Source organism: Scyliorhinus canicula, chromosome 3 (assembly GCF_902713615.1).
Source record: "Scyliorhinus canicula chromosome 3, sScyCan1.1, whole genome shotgun sequence".
NCBI lineage: Eukaryota > Metazoa > Chordata > Chondrichthyes > Carcharhiniformes > Scyliorhinidae > Scyliorhinus > Scyliorhinus canicula.
The window spans coordinates 19,001,236-19,028,885 of NC_052148.1; the positions used below are offsets into that span (position 1 = coordinate 19,001,236).

Genomic DNA, 27,650 nt, shown 5'->3' on the forward strand with positions numbered 1-27,650 from the left:
TTCCCAGTTAGCCTGAGGGACCCCATGGCATCCGGAACACGGCAGTGGTATGGGCAGCACAGTAACACAGGTGGCTAGCACTGTTGCTTCACAGCGCCAGGGTCCCAGATTCGATTCCCCGCTGGGTCACTGTCTGTGCGGAGTCTGCACGCTCTCCCCGTGACTGCGTGGGTTTCCTCCGGGTGCTCCGGTTTCCTCCCACAGTCCAAAGACGTGCAGGTTAGGTGGATTGGCCATGATAAATTGCCCTTCGTGACCAAAAAAGGCTAGGAGGGGTTATTGGGTTACAGGGATAGGGTGGAAGTGAGGCCTTAAGTGGGTCGATGGGCTGAATGGCCTCCTTCTACACTGTATATTCTATGTTCTATGACTGTCAGTGTTCCAGGAGGGCTTTAAGCTCCCCCAACACCCCACCCCCCTACCCCACACAACACGTAGTCGGTCATAACTGGGGCAGCAGGGGTTTCTCTCCACAATGTTTGTCGGCCAGTACAGCACAATTTTTTTCCAAATATAAACTAAAGGGTGAAATTCTAAAGGGGATACGAGTCAGAGAGACCTGGGTGTATATGTATATTCGCTGCCATGTATATGCCATCGGAATATGTATATTCCCGTACCAGCCTCCCCGGACAGGCGCCGGAATGTGGCAACTAGGGGCTTTTCACAGTAACTTCATTGAAGCCTACTCGTGACAATAAAGCGATTTTCATTTCATTTTCATGTGCATAGATCATTGAAGGTGGCAGGACAGGTGGAGGGGACAGTTAATAAAGCATTTAGTATTCTGTGATTTATTAATAGGGGCACAGAGTACAAGAGAAAGGAGGTTATGCTGAATTTATACAGGACTCGAGTTAGGCTCAGCCTTCGAGTTCTGGACGCCAAACTACAGAAAGGGTGTGAACGCATTGGGGAGAGTGCGGAAAAGGTTTACAGGAATGGTTCCAGGGATGAGAAACTTCAGTTATGAGGATAGATTGGAGAGTTTGGGACTGTTCTCCTTGGAGAGACGGTTGAGATGAGATTTGATAGAGATGTTCAAAATCATGAGGGGGCTAGAAAGAGTAGATAGGGAGAAACTGTCCCTGCTCATAACAGGATCAAGAACGAGAGGGCACAGATTTAAAGTGATATGTGACAGAAGCAAATATGATGGCCGCGATTCTCCGCAACCACGATGGGTGGGAGAATAGCGTGAAGTCCACTCCCGCACCTCCCGCTATTCTCCCACCCACCCCCCAAACTGGCGTGTCCAGTTTTCCGACACGCCGCTGTTTTTCACGGCGGCCCGCGATTCTCCGACCCGGATGGGCCGAGCGGCCTGCCGTTCCCGACCTGTTCACGACGGCGGCAACCACACCTGGTCGCTGCCATCGTGAACATGGCACGCCAGGTAAGTGTGGGGCCTAGGGGGGGGCAGATCGGGGATCGAGCACCACGACCGTGCTCGGGAGGGGACTGGCCCTGCGATCGGTGCCCACCGATCGTCGGGCCGGCGTCTCAAGGAGACGCACTCTTTCCCCTCTGCCGCCGTGCAAGATCAAGCCGCCAGGTCTTGCGGGGCGGCTGAGGGGAAAGACGACAACCGCGCATGCGCGGGTTTGAGCTGTCCAACCCACGCATGCGCGGCTGACATCATTAGGCTCTGCTGCGGCGTCATTCTTGGCACGCTGGGCCTTGAAGCCAGGGACAAGGCCCGGCCGCCGAGTTTCCCGGTACGGCCCGCCTATCCCCCCCCGGGTAGGGGAGAATAGGGGGCCGGGAGAGGCTTCCGACGCCGTCGTGAACCTCTCCAGGTTTCACGACAGCGTTGGGCCTTGCGGAGAATTCCGCCCGATGTGAGAAGAAATTTTTTCAGACAGTGGGTGGATCAGGTCTGGAATGCTCTGCCTGGAAGTGTGGTGGAGGCAGGTTCAATTGAGGCATTCAAGGGAGCATTAGATGATTATTTGAATAGAAACAATGTACAGGGATACGGGTTAAAGGCAGGAGAATGGCACTAAAGGCGTGATCCAATGGCCACGCTGTGCTGACAATGGGCAGGATCACTTTGTGGCAAATCTGTACATTAGAGCGAGGCAGTTAACCTCACGCTAATGTGCAGATTACCGAGGTACCTGCGGCTTTGGGATTCAACCCCTTCGCCTGAGAGACCTCGGGCGAGCATCATTCAACAGTGACCTCCACAAATGGGGACCAGATGGAATGTCACTCATGGGAATCTCTCAGGGATCGGCGCCCCCAGCTGTATGCCCTTTGGGCAGGGTGGTGATGCAGGTGATAGCTGGGCACCATGGTACCAGCCGTGCCACCTGGGTCCCAGTCTGCCACTGCCAGCTGCAATGGTTGGTGCTGCCAAGGTGCCAAGCTGGCAGTTTTTGCATGTGCACAATTTGGCTGGGGTTGCCTGGCACGGGTGTTGGGGGAATGTTGGGGGAGGACGGGGATCCTCCTATAGTGGGTTCGGGCTGGGAGGGGAGGTTGGGGATCATTTTGGGGGCCTCGGAGATCTGGCCGCTATTATTCGAGTCGTGTTGAATCGCCATGTGTTTCTCGGCACTGCATGCGCCGGGAAACACGCGTTTGAATGCGCTCGCTGGGGGACTGTGTTCCCTTTTGGTAGAATCGAGCCCTTTGTCATGAAGCCCGTTTGGTGGGCCAGAGCAGACATGACAGGCCCAATGGCCTACTTCTGCACCATAACAATTCTGTGATTGTGTGAAGTGCTGACAGGTGGTCTCCCTGCTCCCTGGCCTGCAGCAGGCTTGCACCCTGCTTCTCGCTTCGAGAGCTCACCCGCCATCCTTAATTGGGCAAGGGGTGCCCTCTCACTAATCCGCTCAATCTACGATGGGTGACTGCCACGATACGGTGCTCAACTGACCCCCTCCAAAGCCGTGCAATCCTGCCCAGATTCCCAGCAGCGCGGGGCGAAACATATTTGCTCAGCACCATCCACCCTGTTGAGCCCCTTAAGAATTTTTCAGCTGAGGGTCACTTCTCAAATTTTCTAAATTCCTTTCATGGTTTGGGCTGAGGCTGGCAGTGAAAAGAAAAGAAGAAGCAAAAAAATCTCTCATTTCCCTGCACCCTTCCTTGGACCAGTGGTGACTGAGGTGATTTCCATGTTGAAGCTGTTGTGCAGACTGGAGGCTCTTTTGTTTGGAGACGCTGAGCTTTTGAGAGACGTTCCCTGAGCCTTTTGTTTACAAGTCGGTGATTCCCAAGGCTCACATGATCAGTGGAGCTGGGCAGTGCAGGGATTGACGTGCATCTTTGCACGTTCTGTTTTCTCCCCCCACTGTAAATGCTTCAGCAAAGCGTAGACGGAAAGGCAGAGAGAGAGAGAGAGCTGCAAGCAGCAGCTGAGAGAAAGGAGAGACTGAAGCAAGGGAAAAAAAGGGAGGACTTTTATTTTTAGATAACAGCACCAGTTTCCATTTCTGATTGATCCATTCCAAGGAGTAGACGCTGCATCAGAGAATAGGAGGCAGAATACATTTTTTGACAAAGACCTTAAAATGTCAGTTCCCAATTCAGCAGAAGAAAGTTTGCATGGTGAGTATGCAAGAGAATTATCCACAGTGATGTGCTGTTGTGTTTAATATTGTCAGTGTTTTTTCTGATAACTGCTTCTAATAATTTTCACGAGCAGACTTTTATTTATTGCTGGGGGGGGGGGGGGGGGGGCGGTGTCAAGAAGCAGTATTTATTTGTGCCTCATTTAAAATATTTTTGCAGTTAATATCTGCACTGTAAATTCTATGATTCAAGGTATCAAAATAAACAGCTGGGATGGAGGTTGTTATTGACAAATATGTTTGATTTTTTTGGTGATACACGTGTTTATATATGTGTGTGTATATATATGTGTGTGTGTGTGTGTATATATATATATATAATCAGTTGGTTCAGATGCACTTGGATTTATTCATGTATTTTTCCCCATGATAAACTGAATGTGACAGTGAGCTCACTGGGTCGCTGTTTTGCTTCACTTGCTGTTTTATTCAAGTTTGCCAATTGCTGTCTTTATGAATGGGCAGAAGGCTGACACAGACCAGGCGGGGGGAGGGGCCTGGGTAACTTAAAGCAACAGTGTTGCTTTGAGGAAAACAACTGACATTCTTTATTTTTTTTAAATTCCAATTAGGGGGCAATTTAGCGTGGCCAATCCACCTTACCCTGCACATTTTTGGGGGTTGTGGGGGGTGAGGCCCACCCAGGCAGACACGGAGAGTATGTGCGAACTCCACACGGACGGTGACCCCGGGCCGGGATCGAACTCGGGTCCTTGGTGACGTGAGGCAGCAGTTCTAACCACTGTGTCGCCCCGAAGAGCTAACATTCTTGCAGCCTTTCACAATCTCATCGAATCACAGAATCCCAACAGTGTAGAAGGAGGCCGTTCAGGCCATCACGTCTGCACCGACCCTCCGAAAGAGCACCCTACCCAGGCCCACCCCCTGCGCCCTGTTCCTGCAATCTCACCTCCCTGCCTTATCCCCGCAATCCACCCTAACCAATGGTCACTGAGAGGCAATTTAGCATGGCCACCCCACCTAACCTGCACATCTTTGGACTGTGGGAGGAAACCGGAGCACCGGGAGGAAACCCACGCAGACACAGGGAGAGAATGCAAACTCCACACAGACAGCCACTTAAGGTCGGAATTGAACCCGGGTCCCTGGCACTGTGAGGCAGTAATGCTAACCACCGTGCCACCCTATCTTGGAGAAATATAATACTTTGGAAGTTCAGACAGTGTAGGAAATGTTGTAATTTGGCAATAGCAATGTTCAACAAGCAAGCATACGGTGACTTCTTAGCCTGGTTTTGACTGAGGGATATTGCCAGCCCTGCACATCCAATAATAAAATATATACGTGCCTATTCCCAGAGTAGATGCCCTATGAGTTCAGGTTAAACAGGTTGGAGCCACAGTCATAAAAGTTTCGAGAAGTGAGAGTGATCTTACTAACACACTTAAGATGAAAAAGTGAAAATCGCTTATTGTAATGAGTAGGCTTCAATTAAGTTACTGTGAAAAGCCCCTAGTCGCCACATTCCGGTGCCTGTTCGGGAGGCTGTTACGGGAATCGAACGGTGCTGCTGGCCTGCTTGGTCTGCTTTCAAAGCCAGCGATTTAGCCCTGTGCTAAACAGCCCCTATTTGAGATTCTGAGGGGCTTGATAGGGAGTGAGTGTGTGGTGGAGTCCGGTTCAGTGGAAGCATTCAGCGCTAGGTGAGTTGCTCATTCACCATGGGCCGAATATATTCAAGTCAAGAGTTTGAAGGGTTTTAATTGACAAGGGAGTTGAAGGTTTGGGGCATTGGCAATGGGTGTAGGGAGGCAGGAAGATGCCACAGTCAGATCAAAATACAATGGCAGAACAGGCCCAATGGGCTGAATGGTCTCTTTGAGCTCCCATTTCTTATAATTTATTTGTGATGTGGTGATATGAAGATTATATTAGTGGCAAAACCTTGGCAGCTGAAATATTATGGCTGTACAGTATTGCACGATGTTCTGTACATATTAGCAGATATCCTATCGAACTGCTCGCGAAAGGTCTGAAGATTATTGACACCTTTGTATCATGCAAGGCGAGATGACGTTCTGTTCCCTTTAAAATGAGTCCAATAGCTGTTAAGTAAACCGTGGGTGATATGAGAGTTTAATTGTTCTTTAAGTTGCAGGTCAGAGCCTTGTGTTTAATAAAGTCAGCCTGTAATCACAAATGCTTTGCTCCCAGTGCCAATTACGGTGTCTCCCTCTCTCTCTCTCTGTAAATTGCAAAGGATTGTTGCGGTTTGAGTGTGATGAGGAAGTGTGACAAGGAATGCATGTTGAGGTGCTGTCTTAATACAGATGTCACTGTCCATAGGCAGAATTGCATCTATACTTGTGGAAGGAAAGTTTGCAGGGCTGTGGGTAAAGAGCAGACGGAGCAGGCCATACATATGATTTTGATGCAGGAGTAGACCACTCAAGTCTTCTCGGCCATTAATTAAGATCATAGCTGATCTGATTGTGACTTCAATTCCACCCACCCACAATAAGCGTTGACTCCCTTGTTAGTTCAGAATCTATCTAGTTCAGCCTTAAAAATATTCTGTGACCCAACCTTTGCCACTCTCTGGGGGAAAAGAGTTCCAGAGACTCACAACCCGCTGAGAGAAAACACTTTCCTCTCATCTCTGTCGTAAATGGAGACCTCTTTTATTTTTAAGCTGTGCCCCCTGTTTCTAGTCTTACCCACAAGGGGAAGCAGCCTCCTGGCATCTATCCTATCAAATCACCTCAGGATCTTGTACGTTTCAATAAAATCACCTTTCTCCGAAATGCCGATGGATATAAGACCCAAGCTGCTTATCCTTCCCGCAATAAGCCCCATCCCATATATCTTGTCGAGTGGACCTTCTCTTGTAACTAATTGAATAGCCCTGTTTAAAAGAGCTAGTGCAGGTGCAATGGGCCGAATTACCTCCTTCTGTGCTGTAAGATAACGTCATAGTTTCTACTGAACTTTTCCAGTCAACATCTTCTATAAATACTCTTGCACTAATTTCCCCTTTGGAGTGATAACATGAGGTTGCCTCAGCGGGTAGATTTAATTGTATTTACCTGTGGTGAGATCCTCCTTTTTACCGCCTTGTCTGCAGATTGTAAAGTTTAAGCTCCCCTCATATATTTCCTCAGTGATTGCTCTTACTGAGGTTGCTCCAACCCTGCAGTGTTATGACTTTGCGGCTATCACTTTTTATCACTGTCTACATAACTCACCCCGCTCATAGTCTGTTGTTTGCTGTTGACCTATTCCTGCAGGTTCAACAGGCTGTTATCTAAGAGAACAGCAGCTCAGTGTTCAATTGAGCTTTGTTGGAGATAGGAGGAGGGTGGGGCAGGGGGAAGGTTAGGGTTATAACTGACAGAGACCTTTATGATTGTACAAGCGTGTGATAGGGACTAGAGAAAATGTTTTTATTTTGTGGGGAGACCAAAATTCGGGGTCATAAATATAAGAGAGTGACTAATAAATCGGGAAGGGTTTCCAGGAGGAGCTTCTTTATCTCGACAGTGGTTAGAATATGAACCTCACGTAGTTGAGGTAAATCGGATCGATGCATTTAAGGGGAAGTAGAATCATAGAATGCCTACAGTGCAGAAGGAGGCCATTAGGCCCATCGAGTCTGCACTGACCCTCTGAAAGAGCACTCCACTCAGGCCCACTCCTCCACATAATCCCTGCTACACCACCTAACCTTTGGACACTTGAGGGGCAATTTAAGATGGCCTAGCCTGAAGTGAAAATGTGGGAGGAAACCGGAGCACCCGGACGAAACCCATGCAGAGATGGGGAGAATGTCCAAACTCCACACAGTCACCCGAGGCCGAAATTCAAACCGGGTCCCTGGCACTGTTAGGCAGCACTGATAACCACTGTGCCACCGTACCACCCATGAGGGAGTAGCTGAGGGAGGAGGGGCTAGATGAGGGAGAAAGCAATAGAAGGCTTTTTGATGAGGTGGGAGGAGCATCCTTTGTGTAAATCCTCTGTCATTTTGTGAATAAATTCGGTGCTAGGTACACATGCATGCTGAGAGCCACTCGTTCATTTGGGATCTCAACCATTTTCAGGTTGGGTTCGTGTTAAGATGGCTTATAGTTACCTCCAGGTGTTGGGGGAAGTGTCTGTGAGGCAAGGTCATTAAGGTTGAAGGCCACAATGATGACTGGGCTAGAATTATTGCCTATCCCTAATTGCCCTTCAATTGACTAGCTCACTCGGCCATTTCAAAGGCATTTAAGAGCCGACTACATTGCTGTGGATCTGGAGTCACATGTAGGCCAGACCAGGTAAGGACGGCAGATTTCCTTCCCAAAGGACATTAGTGAACCTCATGGTTTTTTACGACAATCGGCAATGGTTTTGTGGTCATCATCCAGATTTATACTGAATTAAAATGTCACCATCTGCCGTGGTGGGATTAGAACAGGCTACGCTTCCTACCAACATATGTTCCGAGCGGGTTGCTCTGTAACACTATTCAGAGCGTCCAAGTAGGCAGCGGCCAAGACCAAGATGGCGGAGACTTCTGGTGGCGGCACATAGAAGGAGGTTGCACGCAAGGTAGCTCCTGCCAGAGTCCTCGGGTTTTAGTCCTTTTAACGCAGTTCTCGGGGGTAATTCGTGGACAGACCTGACCCATTTAATAGTTCTTTAGAAGAAGATATCAAAGACTGCAAAAAAGAACACTGAAAAGAAGGTTACGAGCGGTAGAGCTTCGGAGGAGCTGGGGAAGGTGTGGAGCCCATTGGGAACAAAGATGGCGAAGGCAAGCCCGTTGGGTGGGGCAGCACCTGTTACCGTCAATAAGCTGACTGAGGTAATGGCAGCCGAGTTGGAGAGACAATTTGGCAGGCATTTTGAGAGGCAAGGGAGGAAGACGATGGAGCCCCTCCGGTGGACTGTGGAGGATGCGTTGGGCCCAATTAAGGAGGCACTGGGAAATACCTCGAAGACCATGTGGGAGCACGGTGAGGTGCTGAAGGGGGTGGAGGAGATCTTGTCGTGACACATATAGCCTTACTGGAAGCTGGAGCTGTTGGTGCTGCAGGACAGGGGCAAGGACCCGAGGGCTAAAGTCGAGGAGGCAGAACCTCAGGATCGTGGGGTTGCCGGAGGGGGTGGAGGACCCGAGGCCGACTGAGTACTTTGCTGCGATGTTGACAAAGTTGATGGGGGAAGAGGATCAGAATCTCTTTTCCCCCCCCACCCACCACCGATCTGGACAGGGCGCACTGATCACTCCGGGTGAGGCCACGGGTGAATGGGTCACCACAAGCGGTGATGGTGTGCGTTCACAGATATCGGATGAGCAGAGAGGGTCTTGAAATGAGCCAAAGAAAATCAAACAGTGGGAAGGCAGCAGTATTTGAATATAGCAAGATAGACTAATAGAATTTACAGTGCAGAAGGGGGCCATTCGGCCCATTGAGTTGGCACCGGATGTTGCGGCAGAGTTGGCAAAGAGGCGTGCGGTCTTTAACAGGGTGAAGTTGGCGCTGTATAAGAGTGTTTGGCCGTTGTGTACCCAACGCACAGCTCCAAAGATCACTCGAGACGGTGGAGGAAACGGAGGCTTTCGTTGAAGCACAACGACCAAGAAGGCCCCGCTGAAATCATCTGTGTGGCTGTGTGTTGTTTTAATAAACATTCAGAAAGAAATGTGAAACTGGACTAATTTGTACCCGTCCATCATGGCTTGTTTAAATTATAACACACATAAAGGAAAGGCACAGATTGAAGGCAGGATGCTGCACTCTCTCCGTCATGGATCCCAGCATGCTGGAATGATTCACAGCGGCTTGTAACCACAATTCATACAACCAGTTCCCTTGAAAAGTGCAGCTTTGCACAGAATAATTGCAGAGTTGCCTGTGGAACAAGGAATGCTCGGGAATTTCACTGTTGAATCTGTCTGCCACCCATTCAGTCTGGGGGAAAACACTCGTGGGCATGCGCTTGATCACAATGGTCCCATTGCAGAATCATTGAAGGGATTACCCGAGAGGGCCTGCCCACGGAGATGAGGGAAGGGATTGGGCTGTGGATGGGAACCCCATATATTCTGCCCAACAGTCCCTATGCGCTCCCTACTAGTACATTCATCAGGAACCGCCGCATCTTGAAATTCACGAATGCACAATCCTTCTGGCCTCACTGTGCTGTGCAGCCCCTAATTGCCCCTAATTGCTCAGAGGTCCGCACATGGGCAGACTGATACTGGAAATATGGGTGCAGCAGACTAATTTGGGTAGATTTCTGCGCACGTGCAGACCGCCATCTTTCATTGGCAGGAGACATGGTGATTGCAACAACTTTTCAGACTGTGAGTCAGGCCTTTTGATTCAACCTGGTTGAAGAGTAGGTTTGGTACGAGGAAAGCAAAGCAGAGAGCTAACTGAGTAATCCAATAACATGAAAGTCTAAAAATGAGACCTCTAGAGTGTCATAATATACACACAAGTATATGATGGTGCACAGACAGACATTGATTGACACACAGGATGACCAATGAACACACCGAACACTGCAGCCAATCACCAGACAGGACACGGCCACTATAAAGCCAGAGGGCACTAGTTTTCCTGCTCTCTTGGGATGCAGCCTCTGAGACAGTCAGAGCCTGTGAGCAACAACTGGAACATCCAACATGTGGTAGTAAGATAGTCTGGTCAGGTTAGCCTCAGGTCTCCAGTCAACTCAGCATAGTGTCAACCCACAGTTAAAGTATGTTTTAATAGTTAAGAGTTCAATAAAATAGAGTTGCATTTCTTCAAGTGTTGGAAGCCTGTCTCTCTCACTGCTGCAGTAAACGCAGTCCTCGCAGACCCAGCTTACCCAACACATCATGGTAGCAGTGAGTCATGTTAAGAGTTTGACAGACCTACCTTGAGGTAATCTGCCTTTGACCAGCGATCAGCCATCCGGTAACATGGACAGCGTCCGCCCTCCCCCGCCGCTCCGAATCGCCGGCAACCTCGGTGCCAACTGGAAGATTTTTAAGCAGAAGTTTCAGCTGTATGTTGAAGCCACCGACCTCGAAGCCGCACCTGCGCAGTTCGGTCCTCGGCCTCACCGTCCCTCGGTCGTGGGCCACTTGCTTGACCACCACAGCTGTGGCAGACCAGCCACCGTCAGGTAGCTGAACTCGAACTCGGTCAGCAGGGACGAGAGCAGGGAGATCTGTGGCTTGGGCGTCATACACCGACTTGCATTGGGCCTGAGATAGTTGCATTCTTTGCAGGACCGGAAAATTGTCAAGGTCCGGGATGTGGATAGCCAGCACCGTCATCCGTAGTGTGCGGTTCATAAGCAGCTGTGCTGGGGACAGGCCAGTGGACAAAGGAGTCGCCCTGTAGGCTAGCAGTGCCAGGTTAAAATCTGAACCCGAATCAGCCGCTCTACACAACAGTCATTTGACAATGTGCACCCCCTTTTCAGCTTTCCCATTTGACTGGGGGTAGTGGGGGCTTGAAGTGACGTGCGTGAAATTGTACAGCCGGGCAAAATCCGTCCACTCCTGACTGAAGAAGCACGGGCCATTATCAGTCATGACCGTAAGTGGAATGCCATGACGGGCAAAGGTCTCTTTGCACGCCCTGATGACTGCTGCTGATGTGAGGTCATTCAGTCTGACCACCTCGGGGTAGTTTGAAAAATAGTCCACGAGGAGGATGTAGTCCCGGCCTATTGCGTGAAAGAGATCAATGCCAACCTTGGTCCATGTGGACGACACCAGTTCATGTGGCTGGAAAGTCTCTTTCGGCTGAGCCGGCTGGAACCGTTGGCATGTTGGGCAATTGGGGACAATGTTGGCGATGTCCTGATTGATGCCAGGCCAATATACTGCCCCTCAGGCTCGCCGGCGACACTTTTCCACATCCCCACCTCTCTCACTGTTGAATAGATAACTTTATCACCCAGAGGATATTGGTGTTCTGGAGCTGAAGAGCAGTGGAGGCAGAAATTCTCATTTTTATTTTCTGAAAAGCTGCTTTGATATATGCTTGACTTTCCATATTTGACGGGAATTGGATTGGGCCGGGTAGATCCGTTCTCCCCGTGTCTGCGTGGGTTTCCTCCGGGCACTCCGGTTTCCTCCCACAAGTCCCGAAAGACATCCTTGTTCGGTGAATTGGACATTCTGAATTCTCCCTCTGTGTACCCAAACAGGTGCCGGTGTGTTAGGGGCTTTTCACAGTAACTTCATAGCAGTGTTAATGCAAGCCTGCTTGTCACAATAAAGATTATTATTATTATATGTTTTTTTTTAGCTGGAGCTGACCTGATGGGCCAAATGGCCTCCTTTTGTGGCATCAGTGTTCCCTTTGACCAAGCTCCTGTGAAGCATCTTGGGGCATTTTTTCTGCGATGTCTGTGTGAATTTATCAGTTCTTTGGCGATGTGTCAGTAGTTTTATGGCTATTTTTGAAATGTGTTTTTTGAAATAGTGTGTGTTTGTGTGTCTGTGTGAATGACATCATTGGTGCAATTGGCTATTCGCCCAACAGTATAAATAACCTTAACAACAGCGATGTGAGAATTCTGGCTGCCTCTGGAATCACACAATGTCACAAATACCAGTTGGTTTCTCCTCCATTGACACCTACGGCATTCACTGAAAATAAATACAATAAACAGACTTGTATTGTGTTCAATCACATCTGGCAGAAAGGCCTCAAGTGGCTTCATGCTCAGTGAGTTACCTTGAGGGCAGTGGCTATTGTTCTATAGGCCAGGACATTGAGGCACTGCAAGTTTCCAGCAATGGCGAATCACAGGCCCGAGTTGTTCCCTCGGTGTGCGCGTGCAACCGGGTGGGCCCGAAAATGGATGTAAACTCTTGCTCCCTGCTCGCCACTGGCAGCCGAAAGCAATCGCCTGCCGGCTGTCAAATTAACCAGCCTGGTGTGGAACACGATCTTTGCAAGGGCCAGCAGTGCTGGGGGAATGCGGGCCCAGGGCAGGCTCCTGAATGAAGTCAGCTGTGGATGGGGAGTTTGGAAGGGTGCAGTGAAGGTTGTGGAAAGGGGTTTGCGCTGTGACCAGTCGTAAATGCCTCTTTATGGATAGAAGCCTCCTTACCTACATAAGTTATGAGCAATAATTTTTATTCTTCCGTGTGATATGTGATGTACCATCAATTGGACTCAAGTCGTAAAGAAGTTCCATATATCAGGCTTTAATCAACTAGTTGTGTGCCCGGCAGTCGACTTACAGAGAAAGGCCGACTGCCGGGTTTATAGAATAGAACTGTACAGCACAGAACAGGCCCTTCGGCCCTCGATGTTGTGCCGAGCAATGATCACCCTACTTAAACCCATGTATCCACCCTATACCCGTAACCCAACAACACCCCCTTAACCTTACTTTTTTTTTTAAGACACTACGGGCAATTTAGCATGGCCAATCCACCTAACCCGCACATCTTTGGACTGTGGGAGGAAACCGGAGCACCCAGAGGAAACCCACGCACACACGGGGAGGACGTGCAGACTCCGCACCGACAGTGACCCAGCCAGGAACTGAACCTGGGACCCTGGAGCTGTGAAGCATTTATGCTAACCACCATGCTACCGTGCTGCCCCTGGTCCTACGGGTTCTTGTACCCCGCCTCGTAGGCGGGACTACTTGCCTCTCGGCCAATGGGTGAGCAGTCACATGACTAGCCTCAACCAATCAGCAGAGGCACATGACCGACCTGAGCCAATGGGCAATTGCTCTGCACCAATAGCAGATAGGTACCGTAAACCTCCTAGTTATACCACCACAATATGTATGTCATTTGTTGCCCATCCCTAATTGGCCTTGAACTGACTGGTTTTCTAGGCCATTTCAGAGGGCATTTAAGAGTCAACCACATTGCTGTGGAACTCTAGTCCCATGCAGGCCAGATCAGGGCAGCACAGTAGCATAGTGGTTAGCACTATGGCTTCACAGCGCCAGGGTCCCAGGTTCGATTCCCCGGCTTGGGTCACTATCTGTGGGAAGTCTGCACGTTCTCCCTGTGTTTCCTCCCACAGGTCCAGAAAGATGGGCTGTTAGGTAATTTGAACATTCTAAATTCTCCCTCGTAGCTGAACATGCGCCGGAATGCGGCGACTCGGGGCTTTTCAAAGTAATTCATTGCAGTGATAATGTAAGCGTACTTGTGACAATAAAGACTATTAAACAAAAAAAGATCATGTCAGGATGGCAGATTTCCTAAAGCGCATTAGTGAACGAGGTGGGTATTTATGACAATCAATGGTAGATTCATGGCCACCATTACTGAGACTAGCCTTTCAATTCCATATTTTATTAATCAAATTTAAATTCCACCAGCTGCCATGGTGGGATTTGAACCCAGTATTACCCTGGGCCGTTGCATTACTCATCAAGCGCACCACGATCTTCTCATGGGCCACAGAGAAAATATTATTGTCCCAAATAGGCTTACATTAACACTGCAGTGAAGTTACTGTGAAAATCGCCTCAGGTACACAGAGGGAGAATTCTGAATGTCCAATTCACCTAACAAGCACGCCTTTTGGGATTTGTGGAAGGAAACCGGAGCACCCGGAGGAATCCCACACAGACACGGGGAGAACGTGCAGACTCCACACAGACAGTGACCGAGCAGGGGAGCAAACCTGGGTCCCTGGTGCTGTGAAGCAACAGTGCTAACCACTGTGCCACCACCGCAGGAATATACATGCACTGCCATATCCATGCTCCTCGTTTCATCCTTAGCCTCATCCTCTTAAAATTTCAGTCCGTTACCGACTTAATTGCCTGGATTGGTGAGCAGGTGGCTGACATTTGGAACACAAGCATAAAATAGCGATACGGTGTGATGGTTTCGGGAATTCCGCCCGACATCACCATGCTTTGTTTCCCAGATGTCGGGAACAGAATCTCACAGCGCAGATGGAGGTTATTTGAAAAAGCTGTATAATAAATCCCATTCCCTTCCTTTTCCCCTATAACCCTGTCATTTCGTCACCGTGAAGTATTTATCTAACTCCCTGTTAAAAGCGACAATTTGATCTGCTTTCTCCGTCCTTACAACTCCTAACGAATCGTTGTGTCAAAAAAATGTTACCTTTCTCCTGCTTCAGTCGGTGGTGTTATGGGAGGAGAAGAGACGAAACGTAGAGATTGAGTACAACTAAGTGGCTTTGTAGGCCATTTCAGAGGGTATGTAAGAGTCAACCACATTTATGCGGAGTCACATGTCGGCCAGACCAGGTGAGGGTGGCAGGCTTCCTTCCCCTAAAGGACATTAGTGAACCAGTTCCAGACTCCCTATTGAGGTTACATTCGACCATCTGCCATGGTGGGATTCGAACCTACGCCCCCCCCCCCCCCCCCCCCCCCCCCCCCCCCCCCCCGGAGCATTACCCTGGGTCTCTAGATTACAAGTCCAGCGACAATAGCACTGCGCCACCGCCTCCCCAATTGGGAGCTGGAATTGGTTGGAAGCCTGACTTTAGGCCCCACTTGGCTTCATGGCATTGAGCAGCAATTGGGGCGGGGGGCGGGGGGAAACAAATTACTAGTTTGGTTTTCAGGGAAAGAAGGCAGCTTATTCATAGCTTACCACCTTCTGTGGCAGCGAGTGAAGATTCAGAAACTGGCGGTTTCTCTTTGGAAACATCAGGAAATGGGATGTTTACAAGCTTGGGCTTGTTGTTGCATGTGTTTACTTGTTTGGAGAGGTGGCACGTCCCATTTGAAAGTCTTGGATTTTATGAGCACACGATGTCCCGTTTCCCCCCCCCTCCCCAAGCGATTTGCAGCCAACGAAGTACATTTTTGAAGTGTAATTGCTTTTTAATGTAGGAAATGCTGCAGCCAGTTTGTGCACAGCAAGCTCCTGCGAACAGCAGTGTGATCATCACTGGATAATCTGCTTTTTGTGATGTTGGGCGGAATTCTCTCGCGACGCCAAGGAATCATGGCGGTCGGGGGTACCTAATTTGGCGGGAGACAAGAAATCTGTTTCCCGACGACGAGATGAACTGCTGGAATTTTGTTCTTCCGGCTTTCGAGACGGGCCGCGATTCTCAATCGGAAATTCATTTTCGTGCATCAGCGTCTGAGTCCAGCTGATGAGGAGGCCACCTCGCTGGAATGAAAGCTCTCCCTTTAAATCAAGCTTGGAAATGAGAGCATTCGCTCTTTCTGACTGTGGAGCGCACCAGCCGACTTTTACTTCTTCCACCCTCTTGAGGTCAGTAGGCTGTGCTTTTGTCTTTCTGGGCACCACCCATAACTTAGCTCATATCGAGTATCCGTGGCAAAAGCTGTGCTGTCAGTGGACATGGGAGGCAGGTGAAGGCTGGAAGGAAGGGGGTGGTATGGTGGGGTGAAGGCTTGACCTGGGAGGCAGGCTGTGGGGGGAGGGAATGACTTAGAGGGAGAGGTCGGTGGTGTTGTCATGTGAGAGTACCTTTAAGAAATGGATGTTTAAGCAATGTACCTTTAAGAAACGAGGCAGCTCATATTACTGAAGTGATGTCAGAGAGTGGGGGGAGCTGAGCTCACTTCTGCTTTTAGTTTCAGTTTGAGAGAGCAGCTGAAAAGTGCCTGGCTGGTTTGCTGAGAGCTGCATGGAGGTAAAGAGTTTGGGTGTGTCTGTGTTTGCAGTGAGCTGGATCTGCTGTGATCTCTGCCATGAAAGACTATCGCTGAATCATTTGGGTGATTTAAACTCCTAATCGTGATGTTTTTAACCTGGTGTGTTTCTGTTTAAAGGTGTGAAGTCTCTTGGATGTTTAAAGGAACAACTGAAGGATTATTTAGTGTTGTATTATTTTCGGGGTTATCTTTGAAGTAAGGGGTTTTGAGTGATCCAATGTTTATTTAAAAGGTTAAGTTGAATTCATGGAATAAACATTGTTTTGTGTTTAAAAACCCACGTGTCCATAATTGTAATACCACACCTGGAGAACAAACCGTGTGCTTCAAGAGCAACAATACATTAAAGGGGGAGGTTGGTTGAACTCCTTCATACAGTTTGGGGCTCTGAAAACGCCGCTCCCATAACCGAGACGACGCTGCGGTCCTGGGGAGAACTCGGGGCACTGGTGATAGGAGGGAGCAGTCACAATCCAGAAGGGGTAGTGGGATGCGGTAGAGATGTCAGGCCCAGGGTGATGGTCTCATGAGGTGGGTGAGTGGGTCATGGTGGCGGACTAGACAGGTGGCTTCGATAACAAGAGGGATCAATGTTAGAGTCGGCATCGGGATGGTAACAGGCGTCCGCTCTGAGGGAAGGAGAGGCACGTTGCAGTGAATCGTGATTGGGTCCAGGTTAGTTGCAGGGATGTTGAAGGATGACAGAAGGGAGAGGAATAGTGATATTGGATAAGTCTGTGGTGATGGGAAATGTTGATGGGTGGCGCGGGATGGTGGTGAATTGAGTTTGAAAGAGAGGTGGGTCCTGCCCATTGTTTGCTGGGTGCAGAGCACAACATCTCACAAGATCCCGCTCGATCTCGCAAGGCGTAGAGAGCCGGGTATACCGGCCGTGTCACACCCCGGGTCGTGCAGGGCGCGGCTGTTAGATTTTGTTCACCACCTTTCAGATGACACGTGAAAGTGAGATCCTCTCTGCTGTCTGAAGTGGGTACAAAAAAGTCCTGTGGCACCACTTTGAGCAGCAGGGGAGTTCTCCCTAATGTCCTGAACTGATTTGGCTCTAAATGAGACTCTAAGTCCAAGCTGGTTGACTCTTAAATGCCCTTTGAAGTGACTAATTAAGTAAGGCACTCGCCTATATTAAACCTTCTACCTGTAGCGGTTCAAGAAAGCCAAATTTCTGATGGCACAGGGCGTGTGGAACAAATGCTGGCCTCCGCCTGTGACACATGCGTTCTGATAATAAAAAAAAACACATTGGGCGGGATTCTTCGCCCTGTCAGCTGGCCAATGGAATTTCCCATTGTGGGAAGCCCCACGCCGTCAGGAAATCCCCGTCATGGGTGCCGGCGTAACGGAGAATCCCGCCAGCGGAGAATCCAGCCCGTTATTTGTGACACTTGCTTTGTCGAACGTAAATGGAGACTTGGGCGCCAAGATGGCGGTGTGGAGTAAGTTTCGAAAGTCTCTCGTACAGATTTAATGGGCCGTTGATAGTTTAATGGCACTGTGGAGTCAGAAGGATAATGTGGTGGTCTGTGAAAGAGCTACCCAATTGTTCTCATTTCCCTCTCATCTTTCCTCATAACCCTGCACATTATCTTATTCAAGTATTCCCCCAGTTTCTTTTGAAACATCGATTGAATATGCTTCCACCAACCTTTCAGGCAGCGCATTCTGGATCACAATAACTCACTTTATTAAATCCATTTCTCCTCTTTTGCCAGTTCGGTTAAATCTCTGTTCTCTGGTTACTGACCCGCCTGCCAATAGAAACAGTTTCTCCCTGTTTACTCCATCTAAACCCATCATCATTTTGAATACCCCCATTAAGATTGAGCCTGCGGTTCCTGAGAATTACCGATAATTAAGTAGGACTAACAGCACAGAAAGCAGTTATTCATCCCAACTGGTCTATGTTAGGACAAGCCAAATACCTCGGATGCTGGTGATCTGAAATAAATACAGGAAATGTCGGATAAAGAGAGCAGCCCCGGTGGCACCTGTGGAGAGAGAAACGGAATTCACGGCCAAAAGTTTCCAGGGGCTTCTGTCGGGGTTTGACCCCCATCCCCACCATCCCCTCCATCGCAGCGTTCCTTGGGGCAGTGGGGGTGAAAAATGGGCAAATGCCGCAAAACACATGCGGGGTGCGGGGGGTGGGGGGGGGGGGGGGGGGGCGGTCACAGACACTGACCTGAAATCCCGCCCAATGTTTTGACTTCTGTATGACTTCTTCAGAACTGAAGAGAGGTCCCAATGTGATCGGTTTTATGCTGCTGAGTACAGGGGTTGAAGCAGGTGGAGCAGAATCTGAAGGTTAGGTATAGGTTGATCTTGGGCTTAATTAAATGATTAGGATTTGATGGACACCATTGAGTGCTTTTATCTTCATGTAAATGTTGGTGTTTACACTTCTCCTGTTCCTCCTCCACTCTACTTAATCTCACCTCATCAATATATCCTTCTGTACTTTTCTTCCCAACACATCTATTGAACCTCCCTTTAAATTCATCCGTGAGTTCCTGTGATGCAGTGGGTAGTGTCCCTGCCTCGGAGGCAGGAGTTGCTGGTTCATGTTCCACTCCAGGACATTCTGACCAAGGAAGGTGTGTTTATAAATCCTTCCAGTGCACCTGTGGCAGTTGGTAAGAGTGGGATAGTCTCCCGATGAGCTGGAGCAATGTGGTAACAACGGCATAACAGCCTCTCCACTTTAAATGATTTTACATGGAGGTTGTACTGCGTGAAGATCCAATCTTACCAAAATCTTCACGTGAAGATACAGGCTGCGACGAGGCCATTGAATCTCGCGAGACATCGAGGCCTGGGTCACACCCACGCCGGACGAGATCCATATCAGCATTTAAATATGCATGCACCTGGTCACTGTGGCACTGCCTGGGTGGCTAGGTGCCAAGCTGGCACTGCCAAGGGTCGGAGCATGAGGGGGCCATGCCCACGAAAGGGTGATTGGGGTGGGTATGAAGAATGGGAGGATGAAGGCTAGATATGAAAGGGCCTCATAGTGGTTACGGGAGAGTTGAAGGGTGGGAGTCCTGAATGTGGGGGGCCGAAAGGAGTGTGTGCCCGAAAAGGGGGTGGGGCAGCCTGAAAAGGGGTGGAGGGTTCCTTCAGTGACCCCAAAGCAGGGTGTCCTCACTTTTGGGGAGACATTAAATTTCCAGGATGGGCTGGAGCGGGGAGGAACTCCCAAAGGCCCTCCAAAAAACATCCATAAGTCTGGGTGAATACCGGTGTGGATCTCGCCCAAATATCCAGCGAGAAACACCCGGCTGAACTCACCGGGAATGACACTTGGAAATCTTCTGGTTAAATCTTCCCAAAATCTTCATACAAAATCCAATCTTACAAAAATCTTCATGTGAACGAGATATTAAACTGATGCGCCATCTACCCTGGAGGTTGAAATCTGATAGAGCCCATGGTATTATTTTGAAGAAGAGCAGTGGAGTTATCCCTGGTGTTGTGGCCAATGTTTGTCTCTCGATCAACATCACCAAAAACAGATCATCTGGTCATCAGCCCATTGTGCTGTTTATGGGATCTTGCTGTGTGCCAGTCGGCTGCCAGGTTTCCTACATTACAACAGTGACGACACTTCAGAAGTACTTTATTGGCTGTCAGGCCCTTTGAGATGTCCGGCGGTTGTGAAAAATGGGATATTATGCACATTTTAAAAAAAAATGTATGTGACACAGGGTTTCCGGTTGGTAAATGCTGACACATCTGCTCCATAATTCCAAAAATTTGCTTCATTATTACAAACCAATCGGTAGCGGCAGGTGGGAATTCCTGATGGTCCTGAAAGCTAACTTGTTCGGTTTGGGAGGAGAGTATGCGTCGTGCTCAATAATGTGACGTGCAGGCAGCACGGTGGCGCAGTGGGTTAGCCCTGTAGTCTCACGGCGCTGAGGTCTCAAATTCAATCCCGGCTCTGGGTCACTGTCCGTGTGGAGTTTGCAACATTCTCCCCGTTTCACCCCCACAACCCAAAGATGTGCAGGGTCGGTGGATTGGCCACGCTAAATTGCCCCTGAATTGGAAAAGATGAATTGGGTACTCTAAATTTATAAAAATAAATAAATAATGTGACGTGCATCCGAATGGGTTTACGAAAGGCAAAGCAGTTAAACTGGAATGAAAGACTGGGCGCTAAGTGTTTATTTCTTAATTACTTCCTAACGTCTGGTGGTAGCAGCAGGTCTGTACTAGTTCCAAACCGTTTTTCCACAGGCAGTTAAACAACTCTCTTCCATAGTCGACGAGTGTGAACAAACGTTTTGTAGATTCCCCTTTTAGCCCCTGGAAGGAAAACAGATTTAAACAAGAATTAGGAAAACATTGTGCGTGCCGGGGAGTCTGGAAAGGAAATGGGAAATGTGAGAAACTCAGCAGGACAGGCAGCGTCAGCGGAGAGAGACAAACAGTTCAGTGCTTCAGGCTGGTGACCTTTCACCAGAACTGGACACATTTTGAAGATATGGCTGGTTTTACTCAATCGGGTCTTTGACAGTCCCTCCATTCTAACAAAGCAGCTATGTCACCACACTCTCTGTACTGCTGGGAGGCTTGGACTGTGTATCAGTGCCACATTAGAGCACTATTAGCAATGCCTCTGCCTCTGGATTCAATGGGAGGACTGTTGAGCAAATGCTGGCATGCTTGGGCACAGTTGGCACAGTGGTTACCACTGTTGCTTCACACCGCCAGGGTCCCAGGTTCGATTCCCCGCTGGGTCACTGTCTGTGTGGAGTCTGCACGTCCTCCCCCTGTGTGCGTGGGTTTCCTCCCGGTGCTCCGGTTTCCTCCCACAGTCCAAAGATGTGCGGGTTAGGTGGATTGGCCATGCTAAATTGCCCGTAGTGTCCTAATAAAAGTAAGGTTAGGGGGGGTTGTTGGGTTACGGGTATAGGGTGGATACGTGGGTTTGAGTAGGGTGATCATGGCTCGGCACAACATTGAGGGCTGAAGGGCCTGTTCTGTGCTGTACTGTTCTATGTTCTATGTCCCGAAAGACGTGCTGTAAGGTGAATTGGACATTCTGAATTCTCCCTCTGTGTACCCGAGGAGGTGCCGGAGAGTGGCGATTAGGGGCTTTTCACAGTAACTTCATTGCAGTGTTAATGTAAGCCTACTTGTGACAATAAAGATTATATTATGTTGGTGTTATTGGAGCTAGCTCCACAAGCATTTTGACAAAACTCCAGCACAGTCAACTTCGATGGACTGGGCGCTTGTGCCCAGTTGACCGAAAAACCTCTCTTCCCCCAACGACCTGTGCACTCAAATCTTCAACGTTCCAGGGGAGGACAAAGAATGGGCCACGCTCTGAAACTCTCCTTGAAGCGAGGCAGGATCGACATTAATGAGCGGGAGGAGCTGGCCAGCAGTCATTCAAAATGGCGGCCACTTGTCCATCAATCTGCATCACGCTCAGAGTCCAAACATCTTAATGATGAGGCAGGGCGGCAACAGAGAAGGAAATCCTGTTCTCCGGATCCCACTGCCTCATGGGACATCCTACCCCATGTGACAAAGGTCTGTTGATCGAGAAACGTCCCCTTCAGTCACACGAAGGTCATGGGGGACATGCATAAAGCAGGGGGGACGTGGAGCAGTGGGGCTGGATGGAGGGCAAGTGATAGGTGGAGATTGACAACACCATGTACAGAAAGACAAAAGGAGTGTAAATGGTGTTGATTAAGGCTAAGAAGGGTGATGCTGATAGGGACACATAAAGAGATTGGTGCTGTTGAGCAATTGGACTGAAAACACCCCCTTCGCTCTGTTCATATTCTGGCCAAGAAACTCGCAGCTTTTGTGCTCCCAGTGTGATCTGAAAGAACATTGAACTTTATAATGTCACCTTATCCCTCCAAAATGGTTTACATTGAGTCACTGGTAATGAATCCCTTTGATGTGCTTTTACTGTTGTAGCACAGGTCCCATAAATAACAGTGAGATGACAGCTCAGCTAATCCAATTTGATAGAATCATTGCCAAAAGAACAGACAGGACTCTTCTGTTCCTCTCCAAAAGACTTATACAAAATCTTTAACATCCACCTGACTAGTCAGACTGGGCCTTATTTAACATTTAACACCAACTGTGTCTTCAGTTGGAGCACTGTCATCGTGGAGTCAACAGTCTGACTGAAGTATTGAGAAGCACAGCACTTCGACCCCTTGAGCCCGTACTAACTTCCAATAGGGCAACACCGATCTTCTATCCCAAATACACTTTCCTGCCCTATCCCCAACGTGGCATGAGGTGCTCCGTGAATGAAAGCTGTTGCCTTCTCTCCCTTCACTGAAATGAAAATGAAAATGAAAAATGAAAATCGTTTATTGTCACGAGTAGGCTTCAATGAAGTTACTGTGAAAAGCCCCTAGTCGCCACATTCCGGCGCCTGTCCGGGGAGGCTGGTACGGGAATCGAACCGTGCTGCTGGCCTGCTTCATCTGCTTTAAAAGCCAGCGATTTAGCCAAGTGAGCTAAACCAGCCCCTGCCAGCCTGTCTCGTTGTAACGGGCCTAAGGGCAGGGTCATGAGCACTCTCTCCCGCTCAGCACCCAAGCCAGTTTATCGTGTGATATGTAGTCAAGGTGATCTCACTTTCCGACTTACCCACCTTAGTTCTGTAATGCTCAGCACCCTTGCACAACAAAGACAGCCATTGTATTAACTCAACGTCCAGGAACCCTGGGTGCCCTCCTTATGCAAGACTGGATAGAGTATGGGCTAGCAGGGCAATTGCAGCTGTTTTCCTGGCTAAGGGGAGTGTTGAACTTTGGTAACAGTTCTGGATAATATAAGGAAATCAATTTTTCCAGGTTCGCAGATCTTCCAACTCCAAACTATTGAAATAATCTAACTTAAGAAGCTGCTTGAAAGGGAGATACCTGGGCCCCTCGTAGTCTCAAAGCCTGCCGCAAGTAAAGACTCCGTTCTATCCATTGTGTTTGAAAGATGACTGATCCAGGCCCCCCAACGCACCCTTGAGTGGGAGTCAACTGGAGCCGACTAGTGTGCTCAGCAGCATTGCCAGTGACACAGGAGAAGGCGGCTCACAAAAGCAGGAACATACCATCACACTCCATATTGTCAGTGACACCCAGACACCTGGGAGCCCTGTCGTGAAAAGCCATCGCGTTTCACGACAGCGCGAAATAGGCACGGGGACGACCGATTCAGGCCCCCACAGGGGGCCAGCATGGTGCTGGAGCGGTTCACGCCGCGCCAGCCTCCTATCCCAGCACCAAATGGGCGCCGCGCCAACCCGCACATGCGTAGTTGGGCCGTGCCAACCTGCACATGCGCGGGGGACTTCTTTAGCGCGCCAGCCCCGACTCAACATGCGTCGGTGTTCAGGGGCCGGCCACGCAGGAAAGTAGGCCCGGCGGAAGGAGAGGCCGGCCCGCCGATCGGTGGGCCCCGATCGAGGGCTGGGCCCCGATCGAGGGCCAGACCCCATTGGAGGCCCCCCCCGGGGACGGAGCCCCCACCCCCCACCACACACAAGTGCCCCCCCCCCCCCGACCGTTCACGCAGAGTTCCCGCACTCAGCGACCAGGGGTGAACGGCGCTGACGGGACTTTGCCGTATCCGCGCGGCCGCTCGGCCCATCCGAGCCGGAGAATTGGCAGCCCCGCCGATTCCAGCGGCCCCCAGCCGGTGACGCGCCGGCGCAAATGGTGCAGATTCGCCGCCCCTCAGCGAATAACGCGCCGGCATCGGGGCGTCGTGGTGCGGTTGCAGCAATTCTCCGACCCGGCAGATATCAAGGCCCCCACCACAGTCTGCTCCATGATCCTCAGACACATCTCCTCCATAGGGCTCAGGAAATGCAAGTGTCCATGTCCCTGTTGGCTTTGCCCTGCTCCTATCATTGTGCGCTACCTTGTCCTGCAAGGGAGAGGACAGAAAATCAGTGGTTGTGTACTGCCACAATGATCGGTGGGTGACTTACTTCCCAGGGATGAATAACTGGATGTAAGTGGGGCAGCAAGTGGTGTGAAAGAGTCTGACAGCATTGATAGGTGTGTGAGTGCAAGATGGAGTATCTGGACCTTCGAAGTAGCCCTCAGTGCCGTGGGGTGTGCTAGGTGGGGTGTATTGATCAACGTGCAAGGCTGGCGTTCTGGTTTTCTTTATTCTTTCATGGGATGTGGGCTGTTTCTGGCTGGACCAAAATTTGTTGGCCATCCCAAATTGCCCTTGAACTGAGTGGCTTGCTTGGTCATTTCGAAAGGGAGCAGTAAAGAGTGCTGTGGGTCTGGAGTCACATGTAGGCCAAACCAGATAAAGATGGCGAATTTCCTCCCCTAATAGGACATTAGTCAACCAGATGGGTTTTTATGATCTTTTATGTCAAGATGCATTCACTGACCTTGATCATCCATGTGAGGTCATTAAACCTCTTGTAGTCGTGCTGCCATGTTCTCGCGGCCAAAATCCAGAAACTGACCTCCCTGGTCCTTTGCTGCTACTCCCTTCTGAAGGTGCACCTCAAGGGCCTCCTCAGGAGGGACCTCCACCACTAATACCTCCAGCATCACATCAGTCGCTCGGGAATCCACTTTCTGCCCGGGAGTTAAATTTACTGTTGATTTTCATCGTAGAAATTTTCCTCAGTGCAGCTTCCCTTGAGGAGTGGCAACCTGCCTTTTAAGAAGGAAAATCCGACAGCACTGCCTGGTCTCCAAACAATGCAGTCCGAGTGCGGCAGCTGCAGGCAGCGTCATTGAGAAGAGAGCAGCATGGGAGTTACTTGGAAGGATATAGCCATGTAGGCGAGGAGGATACACCCACTTCACACGCGTGGGCCACCATGACCTGAACAAGCACGAGCAATTTGTGAATTGTGCTCACCCACACCTAGGAAACAGGGCTATCGAAATTCTAGCCCAATAACGGATTCTCCCTCCACAGATGCTGCCCGGCCTGTTTGGTATTTCCAGCGCCTTCTGCTTTAATTTCACTCTCAACGAATAAAATCAAGAGTAGTCCTGCTCGCAGATAGGGTGGAGCATTATGGGCTGCGAGCCTCCCCCTTCTGGAAAAGAAAGGGGAATGGGGAATTCTGAATGGAAAGCTGATGCGGAGGAAAATCCATCCACTCCCAATTATGGTCATCCTTCATGAGATCACTTTGTTTCAATTGATTATTTCGACAGATTGGGGAAAATAGAGAACGAGGTGACGCAGATTTGAAAGCAGCTGGCAAAGGAAGCAGTGGTGACAGGGTTTGAACGTTGCAGCGATGGGCAGAGACTGGTTAAGCTAGGGTTGCTTTCCTTCGAAAAAGAGAAGGCTGAGGCGTAACCTAAATGAGGTGCACAAAATTCTGTGGGGCCTAGACGGTAGTCAGGAAAGACCTGTTTCCCGAGCTGAGGGAAAACGTTTTCACCCAGAGTGTGGTGGGAGTCTGGAATTCATGGCCCGAGTTGTTGGTTGAGGCTGAAGTCCTCAAATTAATTTAAAAGGTATCTGAGCCTGCATCTGAAGTGCTGCGACCTTCAAGGCCGCAGACCACTGGAAAGTGGGATTAAAATGAGCGGATAGTTTTTTTTTTCCTGGTCGACGCAGATACGATGGACTGAATGGCCTCTTTTTCTGAGCTGTAACATTTCAATGGTGACACGTGGAGAACCATTTTCACGCAGCAAGTGGTTAGGATCTGGAATGCGCTGCGTGAGAGTGTGGTGAAGGCAGGTTCAACCGAGTCATTCAAGAAGGGATTAGATTATTATCTGAAAAAAGAACATGCAGGGTTACGGGCAGAAGCTGATGGAGAGACACCAGGTAAATTGCTCATGGACAACGCAAACATGACAGGCCAAAATGGTCTTCTCCTGTCCTCGTAACAATTCTGTGATTCGAAGGGGGTCAGAAAATCGATGCTGTTAAAGAAGGTAGGTTCAGTAAAAGACGAGTGACAGATTACTGCTCAGGTGTTAAAGGTGAGAATCTGCATGTTTTAATAGCCACTCGCTGTGCAGGTGGTGAAGTGTTGGCTAGTGTAGACTTGAGAGATGAACAGACACTTCCAACAGATGAAGGTTCAACTCAATTTTATTAACTATATCTAACTAACTAACACACGATGACTGTGGGTCTAAATGATGCTAACTTAAACTAGAGACCTAAGCCTTGTCCGAGCCAGTTGATTCTCTCAGCACGTGTTGTGAGTCTGTGCTGGGCTGAATAAGTTCTTGTTACACTGAGAGGCAGCACCCAGAATGAGCGGGAACCGTGGTGCCCTCTGCCTTTATAGTGTGTGTATTCTAACTGGCGACTGGCTGCGGTATCTGTGCATGTTGATTGGTCCCTGTGTGTGTCTGCACCATGATATACTGTGTATATTATGACAGGTGGGACCTCCACTTTTAACATTTTCTCCGAAGATGAATCGGAAACATTAGGGATCAGTACCTCAGTGATTGTGGTAATCTGGTAGTGATACCCTGTATTACCATCATGGAATGCAGACTGAAATCCACCATTCTTCCCTCAATCCCATCGTACTGCACAACTGGATAAAGTATAGTCAAAGCAAGACACATAACCCTCAGAGAATTCCTCAAATTGTTTCCACTGACAATGAATTTTCTTGGTGTCCGTGCTTTATCTTTTAGCACCAGGTCCCATAAATAGCAATGTGATGATATCCGAGTTAATTTGATTTGATGGAACCTTTGCCAAAAGCATTGGCAGGACTTTACTACTCTGTTCCAATACACTTCTGCAAGATCTTTAACGTTCACCTGACCAGACAGGATCTTATGGGCTGTACGGTAGCACAGTGGTTATCACTGTTTCTTCACAGCAGCAGGGACCCGGGTTTGATTCCCGACTTGGGTCACTGTCTGTGCGTAGTCTGCACGTTCTCCCTATGTTTGTGAATGTTTCCTCCGGGCGTGCCGGTTTCCTCCCACAAGTTGGTGAATTGGACATTCTGAATTCTCCCTCTGTGTACCCAAACAGGCGCCGGAGTGTGGCGACTGTAGGCTTTTCACAGTAACCATTGCAGTGTTATTGTAAGCCTACTTCTGACACTGTGGTGAATGAGATTCACACGGCATTATAGTTACCAATGTCACTCCTGTTCCAAGTAGATACATGTGTCAATATTGTAAGTGCAGTTGCACTACCTGACCACCAGGGGAGTAGCTCTGGGAGTACTCGAGAGTTTGTACTGGGCTCCCCCCTTGGCTCCACCCAGAACTCCTCCCTCTGGAGCTGCTGTATAAAGATCCGTGCCACAGAGTCAGCCAACCAGTTCACCGAAAGTTCAACGGCTAACAGGCTGGCTCTGTTGTAAGTATATTAAAACCGCTATTCTAAACGTACAAGCACGTGTCCGTAGAATTGTTGGTTCCATCAGACACTAATAAAAATTATATATATTATTAATTTAGATCCTCA

At 49.3% G+C, this 27,650-nt stretch overlaps 1 protein-coding gene across 1 annotated transcript in view; it reads left to right on the top strand.

Annotated features, from left to right (window-relative positions):
* Positions 1 to 3,247: 3,247 nt before the first annotated feature.
* Positions 3,248 to 27,650, top strand: part of LOC119963844 (BCL2/adenovirus E1B 19 kDa protein-interacting protein 3-like) — a 55,997-nt gene continuing 31,594 nt past the window's right edge. Inside the window, exon 1 of the mRNA XM_038793192.1 lies at positions 3,248 to 3,561. Within this exon, the coding sequence (XP_038649120.1) occupies positions 3,525 to 3,561 (37 nt within the window). The 5' untranslated portion in view covers positions 3,248 to 3,524. The remainder of the gene's footprint in view (positions 3,562 to 27,650) is intronic.